This window comes from Accipiter gentilis, chromosome 6 (genome assembly GCF_929443795.1).
Source record: "Accipiter gentilis chromosome 6, bAccGen1.1, whole genome shotgun sequence".
NCBI lineage: Eukaryota > Metazoa > Chordata > Aves > Accipitriformes > Accipitridae > Astur > Astur gentilis.
In genome coordinates this window covers 14,753,922-14,780,497 of record NC_064885.1, presented here as the reverse complement: position 1 = coordinate 14,780,497, position 26,576 = coordinate 14,753,922, and the positions used below count along the sequence as shown (strand labels likewise).

Below are 26,576 nucleotides of genomic sequence, written 5' to 3'. Positions count from 1 at the left end.
CATAAACCATGAGCAAGTTAAACCTAAAAACCAGAATGAAGCTAACAAAAAAGGTACTTTTTCAAACTTGCAACAGGCATAAAAAGAATAATTCCTTTTTCAAACTTGCCTGCAGCAGGAAGCCAGCCAAAGAAATCTGTAGGGCTAGTAGGTGATCAAGTTACAAAAAGAGTTTCCAGCCATAGCAGGAAAACGAAATGCAAGTTCCGCATCAGTGTTTAATGCAGTGACCATGCCAGGACACTTCTTTCTGGGGAACTCACTGGAGAGTGGATCATATTGAAGCAGCGTGTAGATGCAACAGTGCAAACAGTTAAAATAAGCAGCAGTAAGTTGCCAGCACATGAGAATATTCATTCAGAAAGTCTAAAGGAAGTGAAAGTCGAGTAGCTAGACCAGCAACTGTGGCTTTTAACCTCGTGCTAGAAACTATGCTGGAAGCCTACAAGTAGAAGACAGTGAATGTGGGAATAACTTTAAAACAGAGAGATCAAGGCTAGCTATAAATCAGCAAGCCTGATGTTTGTATTGTGAGAATTGGTAGATTCTGTTCTAAAGAAAAAATTCAGCAGGTGCATCAGTGATTATGGTATAATGGTAAAGAGTTGACTTGGCTTTTTTTTGTTGTTTTTATTAAGGAAGTTTTGCTTCAAAGCTAACTGGTCCTTGAGGGCATCACCAAGCACCATCTAAAAAACCTGCAAGGATGGCTAGCACTGTTTGGTCAGTGCTCAATAGCAGCCTGAGAAGCAAATGGAATGTTGATTATTTGGCAAGGCAGAGGGTTATACCCCAAAACAATCCCTTCTTTGTTCTTCTGATACAGTCATCAGAAGTGGAGAAGCTTCTAAGTTTCAAAAAAGAGGGGGATGTTTGTGTGTTTGGGAGGGAGATCAAAAAAGCTTCTTCCGGCCCTGCCATCTGAGGTGTAGTACTGCCTTTGCCTGCAAACTTTCTTGCTTGTTCTTAGGCTATTAACAGCCACAACAACTCTTTTTGTAGGATTTTGTCTATGAGGATAAGATAGAAGACATCCTGCTACAGTTTAAGCTACAGTTTGCCTGTCTCTTGAATACTATGTGCAGCTATGGTCTTTTTACCCAAAGAAAATATCTCAAAAGCACATTGTAGGTGGCCCTGGAAGGGGCGAGAAATATCCGTAGAGAGAGGAATGACAGAATAGGCTAAAGTAATTGGGTCTGTAAAAGAGAGCTGAGAGAGGTACAGTGGTATACGGTAAACAACTGTTTGCTGTAATGAGCTAGGGAATGTCTTTTTGATACTTGCTCCAGCACAGGGCAGCAGATAGAGCTAGCAGCTGGCATGCCCAGAGCAAGCAAGAGATCACTCTGGCTGAAAAAGCTAGTTAAGCTTTGCAGGGTGTTACAGTTGCCTCTCCGTTTGGCTCAGGCTACTGCTTTCAAACTTCTGTAGTTGTTGATTCTCAGTGGGATGTTGGTACCATGAAACAAATGCATACAAGTCTTCTCTGGAATATAATGGTTTTGTTGTTTCTGGTATGACAGGGTGGTTCTTGCAATAAATGTTTTGTCACCTTGATTTTTCAAAAGTGGGGAAGAAGGACTAGAAAATAGAGCAAGCTCTCCAAACCAATAGGAGAAAGTTGTTCACGCTTAAAGGACAGAAGTGCTAAGATTTTTGAGTTACCTAAAATACATTTTAATGTGTGAGAGACTTTAAAAATGCCACTCTTTCAAAGTCTAGCCTGGAAAATCTTCTGGTTTTAACTTTGATAAGTTAATTTTGAATTTATTACAGTGGTAAGCAGTTATGTTCATGTCCATTTTTATTTTAAAACAGCATTAGTGACAGCAGTAGCTCACAAGGTTTGTCCCAACCTTCCACACAGACGACACAGTACTTGCGAGCTGACACACCAAACAATGCAACGCCAGTAACCAGTAAGTGTTAATCTAATTACAAACCCTTGCAACGGACCCTCTTGGACACAGCTGAAGTATTTGGTCATAGGGGTTGCACTGATTTAGTATCCAGTAGAAGAGCTGAGCATGAATAATCAACTGGCTCTGTCAGTTTGCCTCTGAAGCTCATGTGATGTGTGGTTTTATCCAGCCATGCCATAGTCAAGATTGAGGCCTCCTTAAGTACTGGGGCCCAGGAGTCATCATATGATCATGATATTGTGTTTTGTCCAATGGGATATTCTACCTGCATGTAGATCAGTCAGCCAGAAAGACTTCACAGGTATCTGAAGCATCTGTTCTTCTTAACACTGGAAAGAAGCTGCCTTGTGCAGCTCAAGCAGAGGGTGATATAGAGCTAGAAGAGGTAACAGCAGCTGGAAGTACCCACCTAGCCCTAGGATCAGTTACTAAGTGGAGACCAAAGCAAGAGGTGGAAATGAATGGGGAAAACGCTTTACAATGGGGATATATTCATGATCTCTTTTTGTTTACAGCTTTGCTTGAAAGAACATGAAATAGTTAAAAAGAGCAGTGAATTAAAAGGAAGGGTGGCAGTAGTTTATGTACTCTGTGATAGACTGACCTGGTAACTGATACTAGCTATGTTCTGTGTTAATTCTATAATTGCTGAAGGTATTTATTATCTGTGAAGTGTTTACTCCTCCAGTTATTGTCTGTCTTCTCTAGTGGAGGGATATCCCATGTAGCATTACTCCAGGGAGGGGACTGTTCAGACTGTGGGGAAGCTGGACAGTGTAGGGGCACACTTGGTGTGCAGTTCCTTGGCAGTTCAGTCTCATTGGACTGACCATGAGCCTTTCTCTTGTACTGGTATTTATGCTGCTAGGCTGCAAGACAATTCAGGTTGCTGAGCCAGCCAAAAACTGACTACTTCTGTGGAGTGATGGGTTTTTGGTTGACTCGGGTCTCTGAAATGGCCTGTAGGCTAGCTGTATGAGCACCAAAGTTGGTTCTTAGAGGGTATGGATCTGCATGACCGAGCACTGGAAGAAGGCAAGACTTAGCCCAAATTCAAAGGGCTTAAGCTACTGCAAAGCCTGCTTTGAAAGATCTAAAGTGAGATAAGGGTTTATATTGCAAAGTGAGGAAAAATGGGGGAGTCTGGCCAGAGGAACAAACTATCTTTCTTTTAAACTCAGATTGCTGCTTTTCTCAATACAGTGGGAACTGCCAACCTGAAATAGTGTTCTGGCACTCCTGACCTTTTCAGAAAGTGTAAATTAAATGGCTCCTGTTTTCATCTTCTGTCACCAGTGATTTTCTTTTCTGTAATGCTCAATAGAATCATAGAATCATTTAGGTTGGAAAAGACGTTTAACATCATCGAGTTTCATATTAATTGCCTGAAGAGACTTTGTTCACCAGTCTAATGGGTAGAGTGCTAGATAAATATAATGATTAATGACTTGATTTTTTTAATTAAAGCAAGCAGTAAGACCCAAAAGTCTCTCCCATTGTCTTCTGATTGTACTTAGTAGTGATACTGACCATTCCAGTTCGTGAGGGAGCACTGCAGAAATGTGATTACTGTTCATCCCTGCTGTGTTTTCCCATTTCCTCACCATGTGAGGAAGCAGATGTTTACCTAAGATTGAACAGCAACTTTGGGAAAGTTTTGGCTTTCTTCTAAATTGTATTGTATGTCCCTAAAGAAAAAAAGTATCTCTTGTCATCTGAGTTCATCTTTCCCTTGTGAAGACCTGGCATTAAAATTTATTTAGTAGAAGCATTAGTTTAAAAATAAAAATAAATAAATACATATAAAATTAAAAAAACCCTCCTTTCCACAGAGTTTGGAAGAGACCTTAGCAAGCGACTAATTCTTGAGCTGGTTTTCCCTCTTGCCAACTGAAGTCCCTCCCCAGCCTTTTTATTTTCCATCTCTTATCCCAGATCATCCTGTGGTGTGGATGTCCTATCAACCTCAGGTTTTTAGGTTGGCCCTCTAAGTGACACTGTTTGGTTAATTTTAATATGACCCCTGGAAACTCATTACTGAGCCTCTGGCAAAAGGGGAGGGCACCAAGCCCATAGTGATGAGTATACCCTCCTCACCTTGACAGGCATGGTAGCCACCATGTCTAAATGGCACTTGTTTGCTGTGTTCAGTCCTTGTTATTCCAGAAAGTCTCTTACCTGTTTTGGGACACCCCTAGTAGCACAGGGGACAGTGAAAATGAATACAAGAAGAAAAAAGGTTGGTTGCACAAAATAAACAGGAAGAACATTCTTGGTCCTTCCACAGTTGTATTAACTTTTTCAGTAATATTTAAATTTAAAAAAAAAATCCAAGCAATTCTCAAGATTTCTCTAATAATTCATAAACTTGTACAAAAATATTCAGGCCTTCCTGACTATATTAGTGTATCTAGATGTCTAGAAGCACCAGAAGAGGGCACTGGTAGTTTTGGTTACATCCTGCAGGGGTAAGGCATCTTCCTTGCTCCAGTAAGTCTTCTGACAGTCTCTGACCGTGGTCTTTATTTCCTTGTTGTCAGGAAAGTGCAGTGTTGTGTTAATCAGCTTCAGTATGTAAGGAGTTTTGTTTACTTGGTGTTAATAATGAGACTTGATCACATGACACTACAGAATTCCTGTGTGGGGGTTTTTTGCAGATTATTATATTCACATGACTTGTGTTTAATACTTTTAAGAATCATTTTTAAGATTTAAGATTTAATCTTTTTAAGATTAATACATAATCTTTTTAAGTACATGCTGCTTGCCATGTCTTTATACCTGTAGGTGGTGCTGAGGTGAAGCAATGTGCTTCTGTTCTCATTATAAGGGTATTTATATTTGTTTGTTTGGCTCTGCTGGCTCCTCAGGTTATCCTACATTACGGATAGAGAAGAATGATCTTAAAAGTGTCACTCTAATGGAAGCAAAAGCTAAAGTGAAGGATATAGCCATCTCCAGGGAGAGGATAACTCTAAAAGATGTGCTCCAAGAAGGTATTTACGGGACTTGGACACTTGTGGGCTACAGCATGGCGTGTATATATATATATATATTTAATAGCTAGATTTTTCTGAAATTAATCATGGATGATGTTTCTGATCTTCGTAACTTTGGTGGAGGGGAAGAATGATGAATGCTGTTTGCATTGGGGTGTGGGGGGGTGGTGAAGGAAGTTTTCAGAATTCATTAGAATCGGGGAGCAACTAATCATGCTCAGTAAATCATTCAGCTTGTCTGTCTTAATCTGGTCCTTTAAATAAAAGAAAGAGTTAGATGGCTAAGGAGTGAGGTAATCAGTTAGGCCTGTAAGTGGCAAAGTAACTCACTTTTATAAGTTATTGCAGGAGCACTGCTCTTAACAAAAAAAAATCAAAACAAAAAATGCCAAAGTCCACAGAAACCTCAGTTGTCTATACTCATCATCTCAATTTGATAGCTTCTGATTTGCAAATCTAATCAGCAGATGCAACATTTATAGCTCTGATATGAAAAATTCAGGGATTACCTGATTCTTTTGTCTTGTTTAATATTTACCTTGGAAGTGTTCATGCACAACACTAATTGGTTCTTGTTGATATTGAATTTGGGAAATAGGCTTAAATATTTAGGGGTTTTTGTCATTAATCTTTACTGCTGCCACTTCAAGTCTTGTGTTCCCCAAGCCTCATGAGAAATCAAACTTTCCAAAGCTAGAGGTGTGAGATAATCATCCTTTGGAGGTAATGCTGCTAAATGCTTTGCATTACTGTCTGAAAAACAATGGGAGGATGCTAACACTCCCCATTTAATGTATGCCTCTAAATCTCTTAAGGAGGTCCTTGAAGTTGTGCTCAACTCCAAAGTCAGTTCTGCAGAAAAGCTTCCTTCACACGTGGGACGTGCTTTGTGTTCCTTTGTACTGTCTATTGCCTGTAGCGGTGATGTTAGGAGTCACCCGATGACTAGAAGTGACTCAGTGTCACAGCTATGCTTCAGATGTTTAGCACGGAGTGACAGAACTGCCCTGTTCTGTGAGATGCAGCTTAAATGGCTGTTGAATGCAATGTGGATGCAGTTAATACTGGGATCTTGTTTCTTGGCTTCCAGCTGTTATTTGAGTCTGTCAAAACCTTCAAAAGTTAGTCAGAGGACTAGAAGACAGATTCTGATGAACAATCATCGATTTTAGTTCAGGATGTAGCACAGCTGAGCCTCAGTCATCTAAGAACAAAGGAGTTCCAAAGGAGAAGCAGCGAATAATAGAAATGTCTGCATAAAATTTTCAAGAATTCCTAAGTGCTGCCAATGGAACTTAAACATATTTTACAGATCTTGGCCAGAGATTCATTATAAACTTAACGTAGCTTCCATAACTTAACCTACCTTAACATTTTAATAATTTAGGAAATTATGGTTCTCCTGTGGTGTAACCAGCTGGAAGATGCAAAGCACCAGGTCTGAGAGTACGCAGAGGGAAGACGGATCTGTAGGGGCCTTTTGTGTTGCTGGGCTTGTGCAGCGCCTAATTCTGAACCTGCTTCAAGCTCATTGTACTAGGTGTAAGACAAAAATGTAGGTGTCTTTTTTTTTTTTTTTTAAAAAAAAAAGTTTCTAATGGAATAGCTATGCTGTAGCAAATGGAGCAGATGTTAACAGTAAGCGGACCTTTACTGTTTTCTGGTGAGGTAGAGAAATGGCTTAGATGTTCAGTCTGGAATACAAACAGCATAATCTGTAAAAACCCCAGAGGAGAGTGAGGCAGAAGTAGCATGTTCACAGTGCTGTCTCTAAATGTTATAGCACACCACACCAGACATATACCATTCCTGCTAAGATATGAGCCTTTCAGGGTATCATGAAAAAAACGCAAAACAAAAACAAGCAGACAAAAAAAAAACCAACCAAAAAACCCCCTACACCAACCAAAACAACAAAACCCCAAACGGTGGACCATACAGGCATGCTGTGTTACAGTCTTATTATGTCTAGATATTAGATTGCATGAAAATTACTTTCTAGTTATAACTGCTTTTACACACTTCCCCATTCTCTTTCATTCCAGTATTTACAAATAGATAATTTGATACCATAACATGTTTCAGTACAAGATGCTGTCTTCCCTTTGACTTTTACATATTATCTGTATATTGGAAATATGTATTTAAGGCACTTTCTTGATGTCTTCAAGAACCAAGATAGGAGGGGTTTAGTTTACTGTTAAATAATTTGTGCTGTATATTTGTGGTTGCCTTGTCTCCTTAGTTAAACTGCTTCTTAGTGAAATTACAATTTGAAGACCCACTGTTTTACAGGGATTACCTGTAGTCCCAGTGTAGGTGATAGGAATGTTGCACTGTCCCCGTCAAGTATTTAGAAACCAAATAAGACCCATGCTTCATGCCAGAAGATGTACACCAGGCTAAGGCAATCCTATCACAGATCCTTCAACCTAATCAGACAGGAGAAATCAATAGGAAAGGGATGTAATGTATGAATAAGCTGCATGAAGATGATTGCACACATTGGTACCATGGTAGTAGTGTGACAGAAAAGCGCTGCCAACTTGAGTTGTGTAAAAAGTTAATTCTGTGTGTTACCATGCTGCAGTTGTTCTTACTCCAGCTGTTCAGTGTAGCTCCTCTTCCTGCAATTGAATCGTTAAAATTTTGTGAATGGAAAAATCTTGGAGAGACTGGAAAAAAACCCACCAAAACCCAAAAAACCAAAACCAAAAACCCAAACAAACCCAACACCTAGCTGAGATGAAACATTTGAATAATGTGATACTGTTGTTTTCACACTGTTCCATGTGTACTGGTTGGCTGAAACCAGTATTTCCCTATGAATGTTTCCAAAAATATTTCATCTTGTGAGAAATGTTTTGACTGGAGAATCCCAAACTGGCTGGATGACATGCTTGTCTCCCTAAGTTTTAGTTACCTAAAACTTTCAGCATTTACTGCATGTAGTTCTGAATCTACCTCCTGCTGGAGAGGTGGTTGGTTTATATATTGTTGACTTAATTGGGGCATTCAGGACTTGTGCTTTAATTGCCATTGTTCCTAACTTTCTGCTGTGGCTGATATGTTTTAAGGTAGTGTTTTCTTAATAGATATTCAGTTCTGTTAATGTTATCAGTGTATTTTAACCACGTAATACTTACTAATTGTTCTCTTCGTAGGCACATTTGGACGTATTTTCCATGGGATTCTGATAGAAGAAAAAGACCCTAGTAAAGAGAAACAAGTTTTTGTCAAAACTGTTAAAGGTATGCTTACATAAAGGAGTGGTTTTATGTCCAGTTGTTTGGATTGTAGAGCATGCTGAGTGTATCAAATCTGTCTCTAAAACCAAACCCCTCCTCCTCAAAATATGCAAATGGCTACTGCTAAAAAAGCAAAAGCAATTTGGATGCTGCCTTCAGCCAGAGAGAACAGAAATCTTATATGGAAGAAAAATGTGTGTGCTTTCCACCAGTGCCTTCAGTTATTGCGTCTTGAATACTTTTGCTTATGATTCTTCTAAGTTGGGTGTTCCCCCCCCCCCCCCAGCATGTCATTGTTCTTTCCATCCACAGCCTCTTCCCCTGCAAATTGTTGAAAAAGGTACCTGCAATGTATCTTAAGAATTTTTATAAACGTGTGGCTGTACAAAAGATAGGGCATAGTTTCTGCCATCCTTAAACTTTACTACTGAAGAATCAGAATTATCACTTAAAACTTAATTTATACAAATATAACATCTTTGTTCAAGAAATACATTGTTGGAGTGATTTAAATTGATAGGTAGACTTAAGAAACAACAAGGTAAGTCTAGATGAAAACCATATTAGATATATCCTACATATATATATTACTTATATCCTACATATATCCCTTCCTCTACAGTCATCATTGGAAGAGTTCTCTAGTAGCTTACAACAGTTTTGCTGAATTCCTTGTGCAGTAGTTGCTTCATCAGTTATTTTTGTCATTTCAATTGGGTATATTATTGCTTTTGGTTTTTCATTTTAAAACTTCTCTAATTCTTTCTTTAAAAAAAAAAAGCTTTCTCTAAGAATTTCAACTAGTTTTAAATTTTTTTTGCCCACCTAGTAATTTTTAAAGGTACTGATTTTAAAGAGGAAGGTGGCAATTGGTGAAGCTGCTGAATTTTGTTGTTGTTGAACCTTTCTGCTACCCCTTTATTCTGTGCCCTTTTAAAGAAAAAATTATTGCTTAAAGAAGGCAACTTTCTGTTATTCTTGGTAAGTTTCTCACATGATCGGATGCTTGTGATAATAAAAAAAAAGTTTACTTGGAAAGCCACTTAGAAAAAGATTCACACTCACTTCAAGGGGAGGAATTTCTTGAAGCCAACCTGATTTGGAATAAAAGTAGCTAAAAAAGGGGTCCCTCCTTGAAACAGTCTGAAGTGGCAGTTTGGGATGGATGCTGTTGCATTCCTTAGCTACACGTTGTTCTTTATGTGAGCCTAGCCCAATCGTATGTTTTGACAGTGAAGACAGGTCAGTGCCCGATACCATACCTGCTGCTCTAACAAATTATGTTGAACTTAAAAAGGTCCAGCATGTGAGTACTATGAGCCAGGTACCAGCTGTGAGTAATCAACATAGGCAGTGTGAAATTATCCTCCTTTCCTGCCTAATAAATTCTTACTCTCTAATCAGCCTGGTATGGCTGTAAGGTGGAATGGGTACCAACAGTGAAGTATTGATTTGTAGGCAGCAGGAGGGTAACCTGTGAGTAAATCTCTCTCAGCATTGAGTCAGGCAGCAGAGCTTGATCTGTGCTCTGGATCAACTGTTTGTGTTTCTGCTAATGGGATTCACAGTAGGCTGAATAGTGAGGATTTTCTGCTCTTGCTTTTCCTGCTTTTCTCTTGCACGTCCTCAAGAGCATTCCTAGATTCACCATGACAGTTATTCTCATAGTCACAAGATACTTCTGTTATTTCTTCAGGAGTGCCTCTGAGGTGGTACACTTCTGTAGCACTTTTCGTCCCTCTTGAGTCCAGAGAGGACTTCTGAAAAGTAGATATGCTGCCCCTTTGGAAGATGTTGGTAGATACCATTTAGCATGATGGTGGCAGCTAGAACTGTGTCATCTGAAGTAGTCATAGCCTCTTATATAAAGGCAAGTATTTTCTTGTAGTGACTTCTAGCAAGAAGCGAAGGAATGTCCTCTCTTTATTAAGGAAAAAAAAAAAAGTTTGCTTCTTTCCAGTATTTTGGGAACTTTTCCTGAATTGTGCCCTCTTCTGTTGCCCCTCCCTGCCAAACAGTTCTGACTGTCATTTTGCTTTTATTTGATATAGTTTCCAAAAGCCTTATCCTGTATCACATGAGCCTGGTGCTTCTCTGTGTTTGATAAGGCAGTCTAACTTGGGGCATCATTCACCAGTGTTATCTTAATCTGTGATCCCCTTCACTGTGTTATTTGGTGGTTCTCTGCCCTGATTCAGAGTCAACAAATGCTACTGGTCTTGTGATCCCCCAAATTGTTGTGAGCTAGGACAGTTTGACAGCTGTACAGCACTACTCAAGCATGCTTACTTTTTATAGCATTGGATTAAATGATAGTGAACATTTGTGAGAACAGATCTTAATTTAGCTGCCTCCCATCACTACTTATCTAATTTGCTTTGCCAAAATGGGGCTTTCAATCCACTCTTAAAGCTGCACTTCTCCCTTGCAGTGACTTGTATTTTTGACATAGTGCACATCCTGATTTCTCTAGCCCTTCCCTTTGCAGTGAAAGATTTGTTAGCTGTGGTGAACTGGAGCATGGTCTTAAGGGAGTAATGGTATTCACATAATTGTTATCTGTAGAGAATTTCTCAGCTTTAAAAAGGATCTATACGGACAAAGTTTATAATAGATTTTGCTGATACTTGTATGTGAAATAATACTGGTTTGGGCAGTGGAACGTTGCTAGGAGAATAACTGTAAACATCCCTCCTTCTCCTTACAGCATTTCATTTGCAGTGCTAATATTAAGCAGCTTTGTCTTTGTACCCTGGCTGTGATAGCTGTGTGTGCAGCTGGGTCATGTAATAAGTTGGGAATTTGATCTGCTTGGAAAAAAAACCTGCAAAAATTCTCTCTTAAGCAGACTTTTTCCTTGATCTTGTTCATTCTGTGACCACACACACTGCTGTTTTGGCACAAACACAGGCGTAGGGCAGGACCACAAAAGCAAGATGGGTATGGGAACTATTAAACTGACTTAAGTATCTCTGTTGCTGAAGGCACAAAAGGAGCCTGAAGGTCATGGAAAAAAACAAGGAAGAAAGGTTTTGTCTGTGTAGCTGAGTTATCCCCCAAAAAATGTATGAGCTACTCCAGAACTGTCTTGTTTTACCCAGTGGTAGACTCTGAAATTGATAAAATAAAGTCCAGTGGTACCGCAAATGACAGAAAATAATGGGAAGAGGGTGTGGGGTGTTTCAGATCTTCTGAAAAACGTGAACTGAAATTCTTTCAGCAGGTGTTGTGAGGAGGAATAACCTTCTTGAGAGAAAAAACCTCTTTCTTCTCACTAGGATCAGAGCTTATGAAACTTAAAACATGGCATTGGCTGTTTTGACATTAGGGTAGTTGCTGCAGCTTTAAATCTGGAGTTGCCAATAGAAGAAACCCTTTGGAAGGAGAACACCTGGACATGGTAAATATCACTACACTTGTGCCCAAACTAGAATTTCTTACTAGAATCATAATTATTTGGGTTGGAAGGGACCTTTAAAGGCCACCTAGTCCAACCCCCTTACCATAGGCAGGGACATCTTTCACTAGATCAGGTTGCTCAAAGCCCTATCCAACCTGACCTTGAGCACTTCCAGTGCTGAAGCATCCACAACTTCTCTGGACAACCTGTTTTGGTGTCTCACCACCCTCCCTGTATTAAAAAAAAAAAAAAAAAAAAAAAAAAAAAAGATTCTTCCTTATGTCCAATCTAAATCTACCCTCTTTGAGTTTAAAACTGTTGCCCCTTGTTCTGTCACTACGGGCCATGACAAAAAGTCTCTTTCTTGTAAGTCCCCTGTAAGTATTGAAAGGCCACAATAGTTCTTCCTGGAGCATTTTCTTCTCCAGGCTGAACAACCTCAACTCTCTCAGCCTTTCTCCATAGCAGAGGTGTTCCAGCCCTTGGACCGTTTTCATGGCCCTTCTCTGGACCTGCTCTAACAGGTCCATGTTTTTCTCGTGCTGGGGACCCCAGAGCTGGACACAGTACTGCAGGTGGGGTTACAGGAGGGCAGAGCAGAGGTGGAGAATCACCTCCCGTAACCTGGAATCTTTGTCTAGACACGACCTTAGCTGGTGCAGTTGTCTACTGTGTCATTGGGTATAAGCCTTCAGCCCTGCAGAGTAACACCAGCGTACTGGCATACAAGTGGCCTTCTGTTGGGTGTTACCATTGCAAAATATGTTGATTGTAGCAAGTTTGCATTGTGCAGAGTGGTAAAGCTAGTGGAGTAAGTGATTGTCCACTGGACATGCCCAAGAAAGCCCAACAAGTGGTATACATGGGGCTGGAAGGCTTCCTTGTGCCATTGGTAGCTCATGTATGTTGGCTTTTAGGAGAAGACCTCTGCTGTACTAGGAAAGGTGTCAAAGAAGGATTATTGTGCCATTCCAGTAATGGTTTCTGAATACTGCTCATTAGGAAAACCTGTGAGGAAAGCTCATGCCATAGATGAAACAGCAGGTGCCTATCATCATGGATCTCTTCTTTCTTGTGTTCCTCCTTCAGTTGTTAGTGTATTATAGGATTCATAACCTTTCAAGATGGGTTATTTCTAATAATGTGGAGAGAGAAAAATGTGCTGTCGAAGATGAATGTTGTGGCTGACATTGTTGTCAGACAATAGATCTGTGAGTATTTCCTGCTCTGAGAGAAGTGTGTTTGCAGCCTTGTCAGTTTGCCTCTTTCCTATCTTATCTCTCACCAGGGTTGATCCTTTTCTCCAAAGGATCAAAAAGCAAAGAGTTATGGCAGTAACTGCAGCAGTCCTTCCCACTTCCCTTCCCTGATGTTTTCTAGCCCTCTGGTAAGGTGTTGAGCATTACTATAAACCAGAAGAGTGCTAACTGAAATCAAGAAGCCTTGAGTTTTCTGAACTTAGTACTTGTTCTCCCTTCTAAAGTGACCTGCTGTTAAAGGAATTGGTAAGACATAAAAATTAGAAAGCCTGGACCTGCCTACCTTTGTCCTGAGAAACTCCTTTAAGTGAAAGAGGCTATTCAGAGAGTGTGAGAGACTAGTTTCCAGGAATGTATTGTATTCCTCATTTTCTCAAGCTGGGATTAACCTATTAGGTCAGACTCTCAAAGGGCAAGTTTGATCCTAATAAAGCCACATCAGTGCAGGAGGCAAATAGATGGGAGTTTGCTTGTTTAGCATTGACTAGTTTCTCCTGCACCACAGAATTTGTCTGGGATCTTCCATCTGAACTGTTCATTAATTCATTAAAGTACTTTTCAACTGATTGAGTGATTACTTGTTCAGTAGCTTGTACAGGGATATGACTGAAAAGTTGGAGACACTTCTCTTGAAATCTCAATGCCACATCTTTTATAAAGATAGAGTCTGAAGACAGAATTAATTCCTGAGTGCCAGATGTTCACTCCAGATCCCTTAGAAGAGGGTTGTTTTTTTTTTTCACTTAACCGTACTGCACTCCAGAGAAGAGTTGTAACATGCCTTGGGTAGTGACAAAGCCTCTACCTGCATGTTCATGAAATACATTAATTTATAATTTATTTTTTTTTTAATGCTGGGCAACCAGACACACTCTAAAGCATTAGATGATACAAGTCTTCCCTTATGTGCAGTGCTCCATGCCAAAGAGAAGAGCTTAAAAGAAAAAATGGGTATCAGTTGGCAAAATTAGAAACAGCTTTCTGGAAGGTCTAATAACTTTGGGAGTAAAAAGATCACAGGCCCTGGGCAAAAGGGGTTACTTGTTCATGCTTATTCTAGATCCTTAGTGTTGAACATCCAGTTGTTCTTTTCTATTTGCAGTTTACAGTTTCACTGTGTATTAATTTGCTAGTCATCATCATAGTTTTAGCTTCTTTCACGTTTAGACTTTTCTAAGGATAATTTGCCTCATTCTTTCTTTAAATGGACATTCATGAAGATAAATGATGTGTGTCTCATTGCCAGTAAGAACAAGGATATGTTATCTGTACTATATTTGGGATATTGGAATCCATGGATCAACACAACCTGAATAATTCTTTGTTAGAAAGATAAGAGACTTAGCTGGCATTTGCTTTCTTCATTGTGTTTCTTGCTCTACAGTAGAATTGTTTTATGAGGTTGTAATGCTTCACTTTCCAACTGGAGGTTTCCAGTCACTCTCAAACTTTGGGAAGTGTCTTGGTTGGCATGTTTCTCAAAGCTGGCATTGTGTCTCTTGCCAGTGATTGACAGTTCTCTTCTGCTTTTATATGGTATGAAATAGACTTTCTTGTGAATCTTCTAGATCATCTTACGTCAGAAGAGGAAGAAAACACACAGTTTTTACCTTTGATTTAAAGAACACATTGTTTAATGGTGCTTTTCCTGTGAAGGAGAAAATTCTTTGCAGAACAAATGGAATTGTATTATTCCAGGAACCTACGCAGTGAGTTTGAGTTGTGCAGAGCCCTGACTCATTTAGTACATTCTGGCCAAGGTACATTTTTGTTAAAAACAACCGATCGGGCTGTTCAAGATAATCTGACTGCTTCCATTTCATTTTCTAACCACTTAAAATTTTTCTTCTGTACAAGGAAGGAGTGTTTGAAAACAAAACCACCCATGAAAAGCACTGGAAACAAAGTCATAGTATTAAGTGAAGATTAACTCTTAAGACTTCATAATTTTATTAACTTTAACAAAGCTTTGAGTTTTGTTCATATCACCATAGGTCACTAGAGGACTCTTTCAGCACTCTTGGCTATCTCCAACATTATACTTTTTTAAATTTTTATTTATTGTTAATCTAAGATGGGCTGCTCGAAGTGCACCCACATAGGCAATATGGATTATGATGCTGTAATGGAAACCTTGGAGAAAGACCTTAGCATGAATTCATCTGGTATATCTCAGGACTGCAGCTGCTTTCAAAGTATTTGTAGTACACAAGACTTCTCTAGTATGAGTCAAAACGTGCACTTTGCAGTGCAAGTTTGTTTTGAGTTGTAGATATGAGGAGACCTATTAGATGTTAAACATTGTAGTTCAAACAAGTGGGACTTAACTGTCCATAGTGTGAAGACCTGTTACTGCCTTCATTCATGTGATGTCCGTTTTGGCCTGTTTATGACCTAGCTGAGTGCAAGTTGGTGACCCTTTAGGACTACTTTAGTGTGTTTAGAAGGTGTAGAGATAGAGATCCTGAGAACTTAGGCTATGGAAAGCAGGGGAGAGCCAAAGGCATAGTTAGGCGAGTTAAGTGTTCATAGTAAGCTTTGTGTTAACCAAGTTGAAGGGTTTCTTGTTCATATTAGACATAGAGTATACTGCAACCTGGAGCATACACAGTTGTTCCCAAGGTACTGTTTTTAAATTGCACTGACTTCAGATTTTTGGGCAGTTCATTCTTAAAAGCACTGCCTTGTGAAAATATAAGTTTAAGTTCATGCCTTAAATATACAGTATTTAAGTTAATTGTTAAAAGTACTTAACCTTGCAAAATCAGAGTACAAGATCCTGTTTCTGTAGAAGAAAGTTCATGACAAAAACAATTCCAGAAAAGAGCTGCTTCTAGTCTGAGTTAAATTCTTAAGTGTCTTTGTAAAGGAAGGTACTTGAATTTAAAGAATTAGGGGGAAAGTAGCAAATTTCTGAATATCACCTTAAAAATGCACTATGTTTGTCATTCAATCCTGGTTCATTAAGAAAGTATCCTGAGACCTAAGGTAGTACAATATACATTAAAAGAAATATGCAGTAGTAGCTATGAGGTTGATGTCCAAAGTACTGAACTACTTAAAGATTTACTATTCCATATGCTTCTGCAGGAAAAAAATAAATTCATAACCTACAGTATACTTTCATTTACATACAGTTAAAATCACTACCTGTACTTAAAATTTCAATTTTGTTAGCTGCTGCCCTTTAGCAATTGATAGACTTTGAAACATTACATCAGTTATGTCTTTTCCCCAGTTTCGCTTCACATTTACTTACACTTTCTGCTTCATTTTAAGTTAAATGGATTACTGAGCAAAGAGCCTTCTACTTGTTGCTATTTGCTGCTGCTACTTGGATTCTAGTATTGTTATATAAGGGAAATAGGAGTATCCCCAAATCATACTTCTCTCTGCCCTTTTCTGTGCTTTAAAACTGTGTGTGCATTTGTAATGTAGGAAAGCCAGAATAGCGCTCCCCGTTTTAGCAGTATCATGTTGAATCACTTCCAGAATATATTAAAATTAGGCTTGAATTTGAAAACACGAACTGCATTGCTTTGGAAAATAAACTTGTGCGGTTGTCATGTGGAAACAAACATTTCAATATAAATAGCCTTGGTATTAAGATTTGGGGAGAAATCCTGCTCTATTGAAATTTTGACAAAACTATGCATAGTGTCCGATGTTGTAACCTCCTTATGTCGTCATTTGTGTATTTATGTCTTAACATACAGGAGATTTGAATTCTGTAGGATCCATGGTTGCCTTGTAAAGCAGATAGATGTTGATGCATGAAAGTATAACCATTACCTGAATGCCTCTGTAGCTGTCCAGACTTGTGCATGCAATAGAGTGGTTAAAAAGGAGCAAGGTGTCTTTCCTTCACTTCTGTGGGAGGCAGAAAGCCATTGGATGTGCTACTGGCTTCCATGGTAACTTGTCACTGTCTAACTGTTAGGACCCCTTGAAGTTTTAAAGCATAAATATTTTTGTGTATGTACTTTCCCTTCTACCTATGAAAAAGCAGATTTGATCATGACTACTTGCAGTCGTTAAGCAGTTCATCCTTCTATTGAAGGAAAGTTCTGAAAATGTCTGCTAGCAGCTTTAAAAATGTCATGTACAACAGATGTGAACTCCGGATAGTTTTTGAGTGTTGAATTTCTTCCAAAAAACCAAAGCCTTGTGTAGAAGGGTTAAAGCAGTATTCAGGCATGTATTGTCTTTGAACTGGAATTGAATTCTGCCTTGGGAGAAATTTTACATAATTAATTGCTATGCAGAAGCAGCAGTAATTAAAAAGGATGTGTTGATACTAGGAGCATTTCTTACCTGAAGCTGAACATTTAGGACAGTTCTAGTACTATGCTTCCAATTCCTATGGACATAGTCTGTGACCATTGTACCTGCCTGTATGGTTTTCATACTTCAATAACTTGAGCTTGTGGACTTTTTCACAGTATATTTGGCAAAGCCTACAAGTCTGAAGGATAATAAGGGTAATACAAGCCTTGTGAAAACAGTAGCTATATAGAAAATGGGTTGTGTAAGTGTGCTGATGTTCACTGGCCGTATTAGAGAAGGAAGTTCGCGTGGCAACAAGATGTTACAAATGGTCCAAAGGTGAGAAAAACTTCAGGTAGAACATCTTTTTAAATATTGCTGTCAGGAAATGTGTTTTATCAGAAGCCTTAGACTTTCTATCTGTAGTGTTTGCAGAGCTTCTTCTGATAGGAGTGCTGACAGAAATTGCTGGGTGTTACTGCCTATAGTAGTCTAGGAAAGGGCTCAAATGACTTACTGAAATTTTGAAACCTTTGGTTATATTTCTTTTAAGAGTTTGCTTTGCCTTCTGTCTGAAGAAACAGACTTCAGTGACCATGCGTGCTACAATCTAAAGTCTAAGTTGTAATGCTGTGCTTTGCTATTTTGAGATTCTAGGAGGTCTGACTTAGAATGTTGTTCTTGAAAGCCATCCAGCTAATCGGGTAACCCAGTGCAATATCCAGGTAATTGCTGCTTTTCATCTGTGGTAAGTAATTTGAGGTGTGGAGTCACCCTTTTCCGATATGCTACCACGTAGCATTGTGTAGAGCACAATGCTCTGCAGTTGTTATGAGTGCCCAGTCTCAGAGCAAGCACATTGCTGCAATGTTAGTGTCATCGCAAAACTTCTCAGAGATTTTTTCATGTGAGTGTTACAGTGATTCGTGTGACTGATGATGATGAACAAAGATTTTAAAATGCAGTTTTGCAGATGGACTTTGAGAAGTTGGTAAAAATCAAATAGGTGCTCTTTCTCCCCATGAACCAGGAAGGACCTCAGCACATATAACACTTGCCAGAATTGCATGGAGAGATTAGCCTGTTACATAAAAATAGTAGTGCCAAGAGCCCCATTGTGCCTAGCTATATACAAATAACGTAATATCATGAGATAAACTTGCAACCGTATCAAAGCTTCTTGAAATCTTAGCTTGTTCTTGCTCTGTGCCTTAGGGTAGACTTTCACAACCAGGCTCTTGGCACAGAAAGGGTAAAACCAGTGCTTTAAAAGCAACTTCCTAGTTCTGGAATACATTTACATCTATCTCAAATAGTCTTGTTTTTAAGCACCTTCTGAAAGTTGGGCCTTTTTGGTCCTAACTGAACATCTAGAAATACTGCTGGGTATTAAATCTTTCTCTGAACTCTTGTGACCTGAAGTCTTTGCTGTTCAATTACTCAGCTGTTGGTGCACAATAATCTTGTGAAAATACATAATATTTTTTCAGGGCTGAGAAGCACTGACCTGGCAACACCTTGCAGTCATCAGGCTGCAACTGCATGAATTGTTGAGCTCTGATGTATTCTTAATCACAAATAGTGTTAATATGTGAGAGGGAAGTTTAGCTTTTTTTTTAGGGCTTTGAAGAAGTTGTGCAACAAGCCCTTATTGCCTCGCCCTGGCATGTTCAACTTAAACTTGGGGCTATTTCCTGATGCCCAAATTTAATATATGGGAGTCTATGGCCTCCTTTGTCGTGACTTCTAAGTTGCTCTTCTAATTAAAGAGGTTTCTGGCTCTGTGGGAGGCTTTCCTCCCATTTCACCCTCTTTAGCTGTGTGTGTGGCTGTGTTCATATCAAATGACTTCACAGACCTGGTACAGAAAAAATGAGCCGTGAAAGCCTGTGGGCATTCTTGTGTGTTTGACAAGATCATTCCCCAGGTCTCATTTTGTGTGGCTACACAAACAATTCTGTGAATAAAATGCCCGCGTGTGTGTGCTTACATGTAATGCTTAATTTGATGTATGGTTTTGGTACAGGGTTACACTTTGGCCCAGGCAGGAAAATGAAATCTGTAGGATTCATCTTAGTATGTCCTTATAAAAACCTTTCACCAAGCTGGAATTGGTGGGTCGTGGCTGTCACTGTCTTTGCTTGCGGACTGCGTAGCTCTTGTATCGAAGCCAGAAACGCTGTGAATTTTCTGGATTGCTTTTAAGGGTTTTCAGTACAGGATGGTCAGATGTACCAGGTCCTCTACAACAAAATGTATCATTACCAAAATCACCTTCTTCCTAATCTATGACGACCTGTCTGTTGGATGGTCGAAAGTGGTTATAATGTGCTAAATGTGACAGAGTTTGTTTAAATGTACTTTTTGTTGTGTAGCTAAAGAAAATGGCCTCAAAAGGAAGTCTAATTGCAACGGGGACTGTTGGAGTAACATTATTTTGGTTTTTTAACCCTCTTTTGAGTAGAATCACTCAAAGAAGTGGTGATTTATATTCTGTTTTGAACTATGTCTAGTACAAACCCACAATAATAAAACTGTTTGCTTGTTCTAAAATTGGCACTGGTATAAGCTAGCAGAGGATTAGCCCTGTACTGCTGTTGTTTGTTCTGAGTGTGTTTGAATTTGTTGGTGTTGTGTAAGTTTTTTCCATACAGAAAACAAGGAAATAATATTGATAAGAAAACACAATACGGATGCTGGGACTGTTTCACAAGATAAGATTTAGATTTCCGTATATACTTCAACGGGAGTCAATCGTCCTTTTGGGTGCTCAACAACTATAGCATAGCGTCTCCGAGGTGAAAGAAAACAATGAAACTTAACAGTGACCTGCTGAAAAACACCCTGTGTGATGGAAAGGGAAAGGCATCAGCAGAAGAGTGCTGCCTCTTACAGTGTTAGTGTGAAGAGATGAATAGGTGCATTGTCTGAACCAGATTAACTCGTTCTGTAGATTTTAAAGCCAGTCTTAAATAATCTCTGATCTAGAGCTTCGAATTATTGCATGGTGGCTCTTATAATTAAAAGCAAACCAGTTAAGCAAGCACAGGGCCAAACAATGCATAAGCAAGTTAATGTCATATGCTGAGTTGAGGAGGTTGTGGTCTTTGAGTTTTAGTAATTAATGCATGTAAACCTGAAGCTGTGTACTAGCAGCCTGCTGGCAGTTCCTCTAACTTCTTATAATATGCTTTTATACCTCTGTTTTTAATGCTTCTTGCCCTTTATAAGAGTTGGATGATTCAGTCATTCATGCCTATGTAACTTCATTTTAAAGTAGTATCTTGGTTTTTTACGTGTTTACAAGCCTTTTGAAGTCTCGAGTACTTATCAAATTTGTTGCATATAAAACACGTGAGTGCTATTGCTGCACAGTAGGTAGGACCTTCTCTTTCTCATGCCTCTGTGTTGGAGTGCAAACTAGAGGCTTCAGCTGAGCATTACTTAAATGTCTCCACTGCAAGAACCTGTTCATACCCTCTCCCCATATGTACTTGTTATCAAATACAAGGACATGCACTGTTTTGATGCATCCCATGATATATCACAGCCATAATTGTCACTAATCTAATGGCATCTCTGTGTGTGGGCTTCCCTAAAGCACTGTGTTTTGGCTCTGGTGGCCTTGGTCCTTCCAGCCTGTACGGGGTCTAGGCAGTGATGCTCCTTAGGGGTTTCCAAGCATGCTCAGGGTTCGGTGCCTCTGGCTGGGACCTGTATCTGCCTTTATAACCTCAATTTTCTGATCTCCTCCTTTTTTACTGTCTGTATGCTTTTGGGAAGGCATACCTCCTTTTTAATCTCTCCTGAGCCAAGGTAGTAAAGCAGCCTTTGAAGTAGTTTGCCTTGGGATATTATTCCTTTCCCTGACTTAAGGGACCTTTCTCAATCCAGCCAATGTTTTGTGGCTTACAGGTTGAGTTATGTGATTTCTCTTTTGATGAACCCTTCTTAGGCAGGAGCTATGTTGTGCCTGAAGCTGCCTCCAGTTCCAGCAGATCTGGAAAGCTGAATGCCAATTTGTGCGTTATGGTTAGAGCCTATCTATTTAGCTTGCCATTGCCATAAGGGACAGGCCATGCTCTCTCTCAGGGCTTTGTGCTTTCTTTCCCTAGCTTGTGCTCATCTGCACTGACCGTGTTCACCATTCAAGTCAGTCAAAAGTCATGTTTTCTTTTGCAGGGTTAAAGTTCAATTAGGAAAGGGTGTTAGAGCTGCTACAGGGAGGAGGGTAAGACCATGAAGAAGGGAAAAGAGCAGATAAGTTCTTTCTTCTTTATCCTCCCAGAGCAGTAGAATGTTGGTTTGACACATCTGTAATACGTAAATTTATCCTAATGCAGCAAGGAAAACTGATGGGCCTTTGCTGTGCTCTCTCCTGTGCTAGCTTGCTGCCTAGGCACTCCAATACTAGTTCTAGCATGAAGGAGGGGCAGAAAATGCACCCAGGTATGAGGAGGGTGAGATTGTGAGAGCTCTGATTTACATCGTGTTAAGCTTCACTGTTGCTTCTTGCCACCAGAGGGGAAAAATACCAAACACAAAAATATCTTTAGGGAAGGGGTTACAGGCAACACTTCTGCTTCTGCCCAATAGATGTTCTGATTGCTGTGGGTTACTGGAGTTTTCACAGATGCTTGAATTTTAGCTGGCAGCAGCAGGGTTGAGTTTTTTGGTGGGTTTTTTTATTTTTTTTTTATTTTAAGGTGGGGAAGAGAAGAGCAAACATTTCTAAGGTTACCAAGAGTCAAGTGTTTCAAGTAGACAGCAGTAAATAAGTAAATCTAGAAATAAATGGTCTCCATCAGTGTGGAATTAATCTGCAGAAGCCTATACTGGTAATTCAGCAGCAAACTGGTGTCTTCTGAGCACTTCTGTGCTTTTGGGAAACGCACGGCAGATTCCCCTTCTTCCAGCAGCAGCAGCAGCCCTGTGTGGAGGATGTGACCCGCGCTGCCTAGCGCCGGCAGTTCATGCCTGCCCAGAAGCTGTCAGGAAGTGGCAAAAGTACAGTCTGTCAGCACCTGGAGTGTGTTTTATTTCCTTTTTCGGCTTCACCCCATTTGTTTAAGCAGAAATATTCCCTAGAAGTTGGCTTACTCGTTTGGGTTTTTTTTTAAATTCCATGTAAAAAAAGTAGGCAAACAAGTTCTGTTCATGCACAAATGACCTCAACTGACTTGGAAATCTGGACCAAATTTTAATTAATATGTTGATTTGTTCCTAAAGTTGTATCTGTGGTTCCTTTATTTTATTTTTTTTTTTTAGATCAAGCCTCAGAGGTACAGGTGACAATGATGCTGACTGAAAGCTGTAAACTCAGAGGACTTCATCACAGGTAAGCTAAGCAGTGTTTATAAGCAAAACTGTATCTGTGTGAGCTGAAAATACTTGTGCTTAAAGCTCCCTAGTAGGAGGGAATTTTTTTCAGAATTCAGCAACATTTTTTTATGTTTGAAACTTCTTTTTTTTAAGCCATAAAGAGTTGAAACTATTTTTATGTCACTTTAAAATACAGAATTCTAGATACGCTTCTTATTGCAAAGACTGCTTATAAGCTTCTTTCCTAGCTGTGCAGTGCATAAAATCAAATGGTTGCAGCATGTGGGAAAATGGAGAAAGTCTTTGGTGTTCCAAGACTTGCAGTGCAATATGGGTAGATATTTCTTTTATATATCCTTAGTTATTACAGAAAAACATGCTGCAGGCACGCATTGGTTTGTGCTGGTTCTTGCACAGGGTAGTTGTTAAATGTGGTGGGATCTTAGTGATGATGAGAGTAAGTATATATGCAGGTTGATTGTCAGTTTAGCTAATTTACTAGTCTGTTTTGTATTGGTCATAATTTTCTACGTGGCACAGAAAAGTATTGTGATTAGGTGCCATCCCACGTGGACACAAGGAAATGCTTTTTAGGACTCTTTGCATGTATGTGTTCCTGGTATGGCATCGTAACATCACTGGTGGTGATTCTTATTCCTTAAGAATTAATGATGTGGTTTTTTGGGGTCATAGCTTAAGTTTTTTAAATTGATGCCCCAAACAGCTTGAGTTAGTGGAAGTTTTGCAGCTTGGATTAAAGGCTGAAATTGGCCTTAAAGATCTTCGTTACTGGCAAGGATGCAGGTAAGAAGAAACCTACGCTCATCAAGTCCCTAGACTGGTAATTGATCTTTTCTTATTGTTAATGTGGAGGAAACGAAAATAGTTCATGCAGAATTGTTAGTTCCACAGTGCATTGAAAAGTTGTTCTTCAAAGAGTTATTACAGTTAAGGCCTTGCCTAAAATACAAGATTGTATTAAGAGGATTGGCAGGTTCTTGGGGAAACAAAATTGAAACCAAATGAAACAAGCCCCCTCTCATCATTCAAAATCAGCTGTTATCCTTCCTTTTACAAGCCAAACTCTTTAAAGTCCAAAAAGCTTTTCTTCTGTTTGCTGCCTATAAAGCTGGGACCTTTATCTTGATTGAAGGTAGAGCTACATGGGTATGTTGAGATTGTGGGTGTGACATCTGACTATCAGACATCTTCAAGAACAGGAAATTTCAAAGTTTCCTTTTAAAAATTGGAGACTTACTAATACATTTTCAATAGAAGATATTTTTTTAAAAATGTTTAATGGAAATTGAAACTATATATAGTTTGTTTCAAGTTTCTGCAAATTTATATGTTGGTACTATAGGAAGATGTTTATAAAAATACAGCATGGGGGTTATCTGAGCCATAAGGAGGGTTGGAAGGGATTTTTAAAGTGGTTTAGTGGTGGACTTGGCAGTGCTAGGTTTATGGTTGATGGACTTGATAATCTTAAAGGTCTTTTCCAGTGTAAATGATTATGATTCTAAAACACTTGTGATAAAGCTCCTGAGATACTTCTGCATTTAGAATGCAATTTAATGTTTCATTGATTCAAAACTAAAATTTTCTGTTCTGTCATTTTGAAGTGGATCAAACACAATGTTTTGATTTTTTTTTTTCTTTTTACTCCACTGTAATGGAGCTATGTATTTTATATCTATAGTTGCATTTAGAATGATACATTTCCAGGTTGAGAATGTATCGCTTCTTAATATAAATGATAACCTGTATTCACATAAATGTATTTCAGCCCTTTTGGACAAAGTGAAAAAATCTGGAGGGTTCTTCCTAATAGGAAAGTACTCAAATATCCCCCCCTCTTTCTCCCCCCCCCCTCTTTCTCTCCCCCCCCTCTTTCTCTCCCCCCCCTCTTTCTCTCCCCCCCCTCTTTCTCTCCCCCCCCTCTTTCTCCCCCCCCCCCCTTCACTCCCCCCCCTTTACTGTCCCCCCCCCCTTTCTCTCCCCCCCCTCTTTCTCACCCCCCCTTCCCCCCCCCCCCTCTTTCTCTCCCCCCCCTCTTTCTCTCCCCCCCCCTTTCTCTCCCCCCCTCTTTCTCTCCCCCCCCCTCTTTCTCTCCCCCCCCTCCTTCTCCCCCCCCCCCTCTTTCTCCCCCCCCCCCCTCTTTCCCCCCCCCCCCTCTTTCTCTCCCCCCCTCTTTCTCTCCCCCCCCTCTTTCTCTCCCCCCCCTCTTTCTCTCCCCCCCCTCTTTCTCTCCCCCCCTCTTTCTCCCCCCCCCCTCCTTCGCGCCCCCCCCTCTTTCTCTCCCCCCCTCTGTCTGTCCCCCCCTCTTTCTCTCCCCCCCCCTCTTTCTCTCCCCCCCTCTTTCTCTCCCCCCCTCTTTCTCTCCCCCCCCCCTCTTTCTCTCCCCCCCTCTTTCTCTCCCCCCCTCTTTCTCTCCCCCCCCTCTTTCTCTCCCCCCCCTCTTTCTCTCCCCCCCCCTTTCTCTCCCCCCCCTCTTTCTCTCCCCCCCTCTTTCTCTCCCCCCCCTCTTTCTCTCCCCCCCCTCTTTCTCTCCCCCCCCTCTTTCTCTCCCCCCCCTCTTTCTCTCCCCCCCTCTTTCTCTCCCCCCCTCTTTCTCTCCCCCCCTCTTTCTCTCCCCCCCTCTTTCTCTCCCCCCCTCTTTCTCTCCCCCCCTCTTTCTCTCCCCCCCCTCTTTCTCTCCCCCCCTCTCTTTCTCTCCCCCCCTCTTTCTCTCCCCCCCTCTTTCTCTCCCCCCCCATTCTCTCCCCCCCTCTTTCTCTCCCCCCTCTTTCTCTCCCCCCCTCTTTCTCTCCCCCCCTCTTTCTCTCCCCCCCCTCTTTCTCCCCCCCCCCTCTTTCTCCCCCCCCCTCTTTCTCGCCCCCCCCTTTCTCTCCCCCCCCTCTTTCTCTCCCCCCCTCTTTCTCTCCCCCCCCTCTTTCTCTCCCCCCCCTCTTTCTCTCCCCCCCCCTCTTTCTCTCCCCCCCCTCTTTCTCTCCCCCCCCTCTTTCTCTCCCCCCCTCTTTCTCTCCCCCCCTCTTTCTCTCCCCCCCCTTTAGTTTGGAGACCTTGTGCTCTGCAATTCATAATGCAAGAAAAGAAAATACTTTTTTTCAATGCTGAATTACTGTCACAGTAATGTGTGTTTCATATAATTAGGATTTCTCTCCCTGTCTTCCAGGAATCTGCTACCTATCACTCATGTCTGTATAGAAGAGGGAGAGAAACCAATGGTGCTGCTGCCATACATGAATTGGGGGAACCTTAAACTATTCTTACGACAGTGCAAGCTGGTAGAGGCCAACAATCCTCAGGTACACTCAGAAATCTGTGACTTCTTGCCCATTAAACTTAGACTTGGTTTGTCATCTGTGTATGTGCCCTAAAAGAAATAGTTGTGGTATTGTCATAACAGAACAGGTGAATGAGAGAATTGGCAAGCATGTTCCCTAGCAAGTGTTTGTCTTGATACATAAAAGGAAAACAGTCTTGGCTGCATTTATCACAGACGTTCAGAGGGCATGAAGCTGAGTTAAACTCTGATTAGGGTATTATCTGGTATATCAATACATTTTAAAAAAAAAAAAAAAAATTAAAAAATGGAGAAAATGGTATATGATTGTGGATTTAAGTTGGAATACACAGGGGAAAACTGTGTAGGGAGAAATTTCAGATTTACTGATTTTTATTTTTGGTAAAATTAGTAGATTATCCCTTTAATTACTGTAGTTCTTTGTTATTTTATAGTAAGCATAAAGCATTTCTGTTAAAACTTTCAAGGTGCTCCTGTAGATTTGCTGTTAAGTAAAATAACTGGATTTATTTAACTTTAGATATTAAAGGAAGCAATCTGCTGACTTTTTTTTTACTGCTGTGGGTGCTTGTTAACATTCATAACTTTACTGTGTTTCAGTAGAACTTGTTGCATATATTTCATGAGAAGTGAGAAAATATTCCTAGATGAGAATATATTTTGCTTATTTTTAAAAATCTGAAAAAGTGTTTAGTGATGGGTGTGTATATGTATTAAAACTATGCCTCGTGTTAGGATTACCTTGTGTTTTATTCAACTTCATCTTGGTTTGGCTTCTGTCTTTAGGCTAAATCAAGCACAAAATGAAATCTTGTTTCCTGAGGTCAGCATTTGTCCCTGTTATGTA

General features: G+C 40.2%; 1 protein-coding gene across 2 annotated transcripts in view; it reads left to right on the top strand.

Moving 5' to 3' along the window:
- The window catches only part of RYK (receptor like tyrosine kinase), a 67,372-nt gene that overhangs the window by 29,854 nt on the left and 10,942 nt on the right, over positions 1-26,576 (top strand). The window contains exons 7-11 of one of the 2 annotated variants that reach the window (XM_049803013.1): positions 1,822-1,922; positions 4,796-4,921; positions 8,089-8,175; positions 22,366-22,435; positions 25,598-25,730. In XM_049803013.1, coding sequence (XP_049658970.1) covers positions 1,822-1,922; positions 4,796-4,921; positions 8,089-8,175; positions 22,366-22,435; positions 25,598-25,730 — 517 coding nt within the window. Of the gene's footprint in view, positions 1-1,821; positions 1,924-4,787; positions 4,922-8,088; positions 8,176-22,365; positions 22,436-25,597; positions 25,731-26,576 lie in introns of both variants that reach the window. The other variant, XM_049803012.1, reaches the window with a different exon arrangement.